At 33.6% G+C, this 8700-nt stretch overlaps 3 protein-coding genes across 3 annotated transcripts; 1 reads left to right on the plus strand and 2 right to left on the minus strand.

The window, feature by feature from the left end:
- Positions 1 to 570: 570 nt before the first annotated feature.
- On the minus strand, positions 571 to 1004 carry LOC118754469 (cuticle protein 16.5-like). Its single transcript, XM_036489346.1, has 2 exons — positions 993 to 1004; positions 571 to 798 (listed from the first exon to the last, which is right to left on the minus strand). The coding sequence occupies exons 1-2, from the start codon at positions 1002 to 1004 to the stop codon at positions 571 to 573; spliced, it is 240 nt and encodes a 79-aa protein (XP_036345239.1).
- Positions 1005 to 4994: 3990 nt separating this feature from the next.
- Positions 4995 to 5389, plus strand: LOC118754470 (cuticle protein 5.1-like). The gene is made up of 2 exons (XM_036489347.1): positions 4995 to 5006; positions 5112 to 5389. The coding sequence occupies exons 1-2, from the start codon at positions 4995 to 4997 to the stop codon at positions 5337 to 5339; spliced, it is 240 nt and encodes a 79-aa protein (XP_036345240.1). The 3' UTR covers positions 5340 to 5389.
- A 2158-nt stretch (positions 5390 to 7547) lies between these two features.
- LOC118754467 (cuticle protein 16.5-like) lies at positions 7548 to 7910 on the minus strand. Its single transcript, XM_036489343.1, has 2 exons — positions 7899 to 7910; positions 7548 to 7784 (listed from the first exon to the last, which is right to left on the minus strand). Exons 1-2 carry the CDS (start codon positions 7908 to 7910, stop codon positions 7548 to 7550), a joined length of 249 nt encoding a protein of 82 aa, XP_036345236.1.
- Positions 7911 to 8700: the final 790 nt, after the last annotated feature.

An 8700-nucleotide genomic window follows, 5' to 3' on the forward strand; every position in this document is an offset into this window, starting at 1 on the left:
TTGTGATAAACACCTGGCTGGTTTATGTCAAAAAGCTGCAATTAACTTTTTTATTTTGACTATAACTACGGACCTTTGTTTCCCAAATCCGTGTCGTCTAAGTATGGGAAAATACTGACTACATGTTAATAAGTTTGTTAAGGGGCCGAGTTTCTATTCCATAGATGTACTGTGTAAAAATGTCCGCTCTTTTCGGTGGATACATTTGGATACTATAAAGGCTAAGGCAGTGTCAACACTGACGGCAAATAATCCGTGTATAAGCACGTTGATCAACTGTATTTTAGCTACATAACCAGTTGAGGAAGAATACTTTTAAGTTAAGTGGCTCCTCCAACTGCTAGAATGACATGCAATCAATGCGTGTATAGTACGCTTTACGAAAATGCTCTTTTTTCATTTTTTTTTTCGTTACACATTGAAACTCACCATCAAAGTAATAAGTAATAACAAGTAGACAAATTTTGTTTCAAACTTTTTCTATTTTTTAATGCGATTTCAATCAAATTGTGTCCTCTTCATTGCCAATCAATTTCAATAGCTTATCACAGCTCCTTTGCTACATTCCATTTACTTGCGCAGCACATAGGCAGCGCTGTATGGGTAAGCGGAGTAGGCAGCGTAGGGTGAAGCGTAGGCGGCATAAGGAGCAGCGGCGTAAGCGGCATAGGGTGCAGCATATGCTGCAGCGTAGGGCGAGGCGACCAATGGGGCAGAGTAGGCTAATGGTGCAGCGACAACAGCGGGCTTAGGTTCGGCAGCAGCGAAGGCGAAGAGGGCAACGAAAACGAGAGCAAACTGCGGTCAAATGAAATTGAAAATAAAAGATTATTGTGGCTTTGTATTTGAAAATTAATTAATTAGGCAAACATTCGTAAGTACAAACACATGTTTATATGTGTGCAGTATGTGCAAATATATGTATATATGCTTTTATGCCCCTTGCACATTTTGAATAAAAATTTCAGGATAATCGAATTTAGGATACTTACGTATTTGAACATTTTGTGTGTTTTGGTTTTTGAGTAGTTGTTTTACTGTAGTAGAGCAAAAGTTAACTGATAACAAATTTGTTAAACGCTTCAGCTTAAATACAAATAATTTGTTGTTTCGGTTTATTGGCTCGTAGCGACTTTTCGTTATTTTTTATTTCCACATTTTGGGTTAAACTCGTAAGGCCACTAAAATATTTTATACAAATATCTATGTAGTACATATGAACACACTTACTGTGTATATTTGTATGTATGTATATAAAAATTTCTGTATGTTCGCAGAATACGAAAGTGAATGCAAAATTGCGTATATTTCAGAAATGGTATATTGTTGATAAAAAAAGAAAAACAAATATGGCTGCTATGCGACAAAGGCACAAATTTATTTCTACTTATTTATTTATGTACATACATATGTATGTGCATCTATTTTGGCTTTTCTGTGTGTTGTGAGTTTATATTGCATATAGCTAAGCTGTATGCTCTACATATTTTATAAGTTCATCTTTAATGTAATATTTTAAAACCCCAAATAATTTAAGCGGTTGTCAACAGTAGCGGCCCACAGTGTGGAAAATTAACTTTTTTGATAGTAAAATCTATTTACTGGAAATCGAAAGCAGTTAGCGAAATAAGTTTAACAGGTTTTTAAAGCTTTTTGAATGGAGAATGCAGAAAAAATAACTCATTGCATAAAAAAATTACCTTCAACCTACAAATTCTCTCAAAAAATTGGGGGTTTTAAATCGTTTTCCTTTTTTGACCTGAAAACAGTTTACAATGAACTTTTTTAAAAGGCTTTAACCATATATTTCTGTTGTTCATGCATCAAGGAATCCAATTCAGAAGAACCGAAAAATATATTTAAATTTTTTTAGAAGTTCGTTACAAATTGTTTGTTTGTTGTTTTTTTTTTTTAATTTTACCTTTGCAGGCCATTTTTTTTAAATTTAATGTAATTTTTTAATTAACGAGACCTTTAAAATTACTTTCAAAAGTAAGATTATTGATTTTCCTTTCTTTTTTTTAACTCGAAACAGCAGAAACTGAAATTTCTTTAAAGAAAAATTTAAATGCATTTTCGGTTCTTGCGACCATGGAAATGGATTTCCTTGACGTTAGCTCATTGCAAATTGCATTCAGCTAAAAAAAAAGGAAAACAATTAAAACCCCTGTTTTTGAAGGTCGTTTGGTGGTTGAAGGTAATTTTGTCAGCCTACGGTTCAATTTTTCCTGAATTGTTCATCTAAAAACAAATTTATTATGCCAATGAATTCCAAAAAAAAAAAAATAAATCAAAACTTTTAAACTAATGTGTAATTTATTTCTCCAGCTGTTTTCTTTCTCGAAATATTAGATTTTGTCATAAAAAAATATTAACGTTCCACACCGTGCGGCCAAATGCAGCAACTTCACTTGAAATTTAATTAATTTATCAATCATCAACAAATCATCCATAAATTTATTTTTGCTACTACGTGTATGCGCGTGTGCATTTATTTAGAAATATTTAAGTCGATATTTTTTTACTGTATTGCTAGCCAACATTAGCGACATACTCTTTAGATGGTAACTCTACTCAAAAAACTTTTGAATAAAAATGTTCTCAATAAAATACCTTAAGATCATTTTTACACAGTACTTAGACATACTCCTACAGTACTGTTCAGAAAAAGGATACCACTGCATGCATCTACATGAAAAAAGAGAATTATATAGCCAAAGGAACTTTTGCTAACTTTGAAAGCGCCATTTATCAAAAAAATATGGCTTCAAGTGGAAAAATTTAAGTATGTCCTGGAAATTTCTGAAGAATTTTCAAAATAGAATAATAAGAAATCTAATAAAAATTTCATTGTGATTCTCATCTGTCGTACCCGTTTGCCTAGGAACTACTTATTTGGACGAAACGATAATGCCAGATTTCCACTAGCAAAATTCCAAAAAATGTTGCTGCCAAAATTCGGTATTAAGTAAAACCCGCTTCTATGCTTAATAAAAATAAATCGATGTATCGCTTTGATTCGATGCATCGAAATGGACATCGGTATTTTTCGATGCATCGAAGGGCATACATCTATGCATCGATTTGCATAGAATTTTTCAGATATTAGGGGTATTCACGATCCGTTGCATACTGTCTAGCATGGTGCATAAGATAGCATAAAAAGCATTTTTGATGTTGCTTAATGTAATCAAACAACAAGAAAATTAGCCAATCATGCTATTCATGCTATCTATGCACCATGCTAGACAGTATGCACCGGATCGCGAATACCCCTAATATTTCACAGCAAAATATGGTATAAGCAAAAGTGTACAAAATTTCGACTTAATTACTGTAATTAAGCTAAATACGTTTCTAACGGAACTTTGTCAGCTCCTTCAATTTTTTGGTTAAACTCAATGTAGCAGAGATGTCGGTTTTCATAAAAATATCGATGCATCGATGCTTCGACATATCGACTATTTATACATCGAGCGGGAAATTTTCGATGCATCGCAGCAAAACATCGATATTTTCGGTCCATCAATGAAAATTCGACGCATGATTTACAATTTTTAGTCCTAATGCTTTTAAGTAACGCAAGTTATGGAAATATGTATGTATGTTTATTTCTTTGATACTATGACTTTTTAACTTTACTCCTAATGACAAGATGATTTAGCATTTAAAAAGGTCGCATCGGACTAAAATGTGTTGGCACGTTTTGCCAAGAAGTATGTATTTGAATATGTTCATAGATACATATAGTATACATATGTAGTTATGTATGTGTTTGCATTACTGAATTTTCGGCAATGCCTCCCATTAAACGTCCGAACTCGTTCAAAGGTCTTTAGTTCATTAGCAAGCAAAAGGAAGGTAACCACAACATATTGGTATAGTACTTCATATAAGCATGGTAATACATACGTAACGTACATGTACATACATATGTATATCAAACAACGAAATTCCAGTGACACTGACGCTTTGGTCATAGCATACCATCGATAACCGAATCACCGGTAGCGATTCATTAGGTATGCAAGTCGCGTCACAGCACTTAAAGGCAGCTGCCATTTGAACTGCCAACTTCACTTTACCCCTGCTCCCCCTTTGCTGATGCACTTACAATAATGACAAGCCGCAACAATTCAGCTGTTGATGGGATGTAACTTGTCATTTTGGCAATTTGGTTCATTACAGAGTTGTTGTACAGATCAGCTTGCGGCTGTCCACGCCAAATGACCACCGCCTCCATTTTGATGTATTGATAGTATTCCTTGGCCTTTGTGGCGATTAAAATAATTAGAAGCGCTAATGTAAGTACTTCATAATGAATAAATAAGAAGGAGGAAGTGTGATACGAAGCCTGCAAAAGAAAAAGGCGACCGCAAAAAAAAATTTAAATAAAATCAGACCCAAAACTGTCAATTAAATTTAATGGAAACAAAATTGAATGGTAACAATAGTTTAAAAATAAAAAGTAAAATAGATATATATCTAGCTATCTGTACATATGTGCATATATACATACCTACATATTCAGACATATTGCTGAGCACTTACTTGTACGTATGTATGTATGTATGTATGCATGCCTAGTATTTTTTTTTACTTTAATTGACATCTTTTATTTAGTCTTTGTTTTAAGCTCACAAAAATTTTGGTATTAAAATTCGTGACTTATATTTGCACTTTAAAAAGCTAAAGCTACAAAAATAGTATTCGTCCCCATGCAATGCCAAATGCTACGCGCTTTGGGTAAAATATATAGTATTGTGTTGTACCAATGGCGCGTAGTAAATAATTTGCATATTTTAAGCCAAAACTTAGGCAATACTAACCTTTATTGTCAATTTATTATTCTAGTCCAAATAAATATTTTGAAAGATTGAAAAGCGTAAATGGCAAAAAGTATTTAAACTCGAGCGATAAACGAAATCAATATCAGTTTAACTTTGTTCTTCAACAACAAAACAGCAACCAATAAAATAAAAAAAAAAGCAAAAATGTTCAAATACGTAAGTACGCTCATTTGTTTATCCTCAAGTCTAGCACTTCAAAAATACTTCTACATATCGACTTATACATAGACTCCTTTATTTACCAATTCCCTCTATTTGCAGTTTGCTCTCATTTTCGTGGCTCTTTTCGCCTTCGCTGCTGCCGAACCTAAGCCAGCTGTCGTCGCCGCACCATTTGCCTACTCAGCCCCATTGGTCGCCTCGCCCTACGCTGCCGCCTATGCTGCACCCTATGCCGCTTACGCCGCTGCTCCTTATGCCGCCTACGCTTCGCCCTATGCTGCCTACTCCGCTTACCCATACAGCGCCGCCTATGTGCTCCGCAAGTAAATGGAATGTAGCAGAAAAACTGTGATAGTTACTGAAATTGATTGGCAATGAAGAGGACAAAATTTAGCTGCAACTTTATTGAAAAAAAAAATATTAATAAAATCTGAAAATTAAAATCGAAAACTTGGATTTCTTATTGCACTTGGGAATTAGTTTTCTATTTAGGATTTCGTAGTAATGTGGCATAAAGTTAAAGAAGAAATGTATGTACCTCCAATGCTGACCAACCTATGGGTTGTTGAACTAATCGTATATGAGTAAATCTCACATTTTTCGACAAAAGCCTGTTTTTCGTCGAAAATGGTGGCACATTTATCTTTCGTTTTGCGTGAAGACCAAGACTCCATTGCGAAATTGTATCTAAAGGAAAACTTAAAGACGATGTTTAGTATATCAAAGCAAAAATAACAACTCGTTCTCATACATATACCCGTAGTTGCATACGTAACGTATACGTCCCATAGCACCATTACCAGTCATTTAACACGTTTACTCGCAGGCCTTAACATAAAAGTCATATTATTTAAAAGTAATTAAATATTGGATTGGAAGATTTTTACTTTCTTCACGTTTATAAAAACTTTAGAATGAATTTCGAGTGTGCAAATAAAAATTGTAAAAATTTAATTTCAATTTCTCAAATCATATTCATCTTTTACTCAGTGAAAGAAGAACATTTTCACCGTTTGATTTTAACATTTTGCAGTAACTTAAATTATTAAATTTGAAAAATCTTAAAGTTTCAAATATAACAAAAAAGCTGCGACAGATATTCTACATGCTGGCATTTTTTATTTATTTTTTTGTTTGGGTGCCACACTCTTGAAACTTCACAGATATGTTGGATTTGATGCCAACGTCCTTTGCCTTAAATATTAACACTCTATTTGAAAACTTCTCAAAGTTATTAAAAAAAAAGTAAATTTTTGGAGTGACAATGAAAAGTTGAGTAGTTTCGTTACTTTTTCGCCTAAATAAACGTTTTAAGGCAAATAATTGATTTTTTTTATTATACTTGCTTCTGAAACACCATTGATTAAAATATATGCAAGAAGAATGCTTTAGCGTTTTTTTTTCTGGTGAGACTAGGAAGTGACTCTAAAAAACAACTCGTAAGATTTTATCCGCTGCATGTTATCTAGAAGACTGCTAAGTGCGTAAACCTTGGTAGATTCCAGGAAATTGGGAGAGATTGCACTTTGGACATACATAGTTCTTTTATCGGGCTTATTGTGTCTGCAACATTGTTGTCGCTTTTAGGTTTTCTTACCTAGATTTGTAGATTTGTTCTTCTTTATACTTACATAGTTGGGTAGGTTAAGAAAAATTAAAAGATTTTGAAAATGAAAACATAAATATGTATGTAGGTATATGTAATTATGGTCATTCGTTTTGGACGGGATGCCCCAAGTTATTCATCTACTTTTGAACGCTGTGTGGCAATTTTATGAAACCAAAATTCTGATTTCATGAAATTGCTATACGGCATTCAAAATTAAGTAAAATGAATTATTTGTTTTCTTTTCAGCAACTCTGGAACTATGGAAAAGCTACTCAGAACAGTTTAAATTTTTATATTTGTCAAACATTAAACTTTCTAAATCTTTTTGAAAAAAAAAACATAAAACTTGTTCACCTCATTTGAATAAATATTTTCTTCTGCGGATTTCGCAGAACTGTTTTTTTTTGCCTGTCAGGAACTGTAGAAATATTGAAAAGCTACTCAGAACAGTTTTAATTTTTAGTTTTTGCAAACATCAAACTTTTTCGATTTTTTTGAAAAATAAAAAATTTACTTATTTTTGCAGAACCTTTTTTTCCTTATCAGGAACTCTCGAACTATTGAAAAGTTACTCTAAACAGTTTTAATTTTTAGTTTTTTTAAAGATGAAACTTTTACCCCTTTTTTGGAAAAAAATTTTTTCGACGGAATTTCGCATAACTTTTTTCCTTTTCGAGACCTCCAGAACTATTGAAAAGCTACTCGGAACAGTCGTAAATATAATTTTTTTTTTTCCAAGTTAGAATAAAGAACCTCAGGAGGTTTACTGATTTACTAAACTACAACAAATGAAGGAAAATACATCCTGGAATAGTTCGATTAAATATACAGTTGATTTTTTTTTTTATCGTTAATGAGTTTGTTTTATTTTTTTCTAAAAATATTTGTAAAGCAGTCAATTCAGTCTTCCTCGGCCTACATTTCATTTACTTGCGGAGCACATAGGCGGCGCTGTAGGGGCTGTAGGGGTAAGCGGAGTAGGCAGCATACGGTGAAGCGTAGGCGGCATAAGGCGCGGCGGCGTAAGCAGCGTAAGGGGCAGCATATGCAGCGGCATAGGGCGAGGCCACCAATGGAGCAGAGTAGGCCAATGGTGCGGCGATGACACTAGGTTTAGGTTCGGCAGCAGCGAAGGCAATGAGGGCCACGAAAATGAGTGTGAACTGTGGAAGGAGAGAATTTTTAATAAAGGACTATTGCAATTAACACTAAATTCCACTATTCGTATGTGGAGTTGAAAGAATTTCGAAATAACTAATTAACGAATTTTCACTTACGTATTTGAACATTTTGATTGTTTGTGTTTGTTAAGTAGTTGTTTTACTTAAGTAGAGCAAAATTGAACTGATGACAGATTTATTATAGTTTGCACTTTATATACCATTTTCAAAAATCATGACTATGATTACACAAACATACATGTATGTATGCATCTGAGTGTTATGTACGAATGGGTTGGACGGGTCAGTGATGCCAGATTGTGGGTAATTTCCCTATTTGAGGGATATTTTGCATCAAAAATTATTAAAAGGGAAAAAAGGGACACTTCATATAAATAAGGGATTTTCTTTTGACGCAGTTATTGTTGCATAATTGATCAAAATTCAAGAATATTCGACAATCTTACGTAATTAATCGTTCTGAAGATGTAATGTGGAGTGAAATGGTATATAATTGTTAAAAAGTATAAGGACAATTTCGAAAAATTTTTTACGTTAACCAATTCAAGCGCTGAGTAAGAAAGAATCTTTTCAGTTGTAACTGGTGTTTCATGTAAAAAGCGGAACAATTTATCTGATGAAATGTTAAATAGCACATGAATGTGCTTCAATTTTAAAGTCACCAAAAAATTCTTTTAGGCCCTTAGTGAGTGAGAAAAAAATGAAAGGGAAAAAATGAATGAGTGAAAAAAATGCAGAAAAAGGGGTTTTTTCTTAACAGAGGTCGGCCCTCGACAGGCAATGGCAAACCTCCGAGTGTATTCCTGCCATGAAAAACAGCTTCTCATAAAAAACACTCGCCATTCGGAGTCGGCGTAAAACTGTAGGTCCCTCCCCTTTGTGTGACAACATCAAGGGG

Source organism: Rhagoletis pomonella, unplaced genomic scaffold, assembly GCF_013731165.1.
Source record: "Rhagoletis pomonella isolate Grant_MI unplaced genomic scaffold, Rhpom_1.0 Rhpom_scaffold_03949, whole genome shotgun sequence".
Classification (NCBI taxonomy): Eukaryota; Metazoa; Arthropoda; class Insecta; order Diptera; family Tephritidae; genus Rhagoletis; species Rhagoletis pomonella.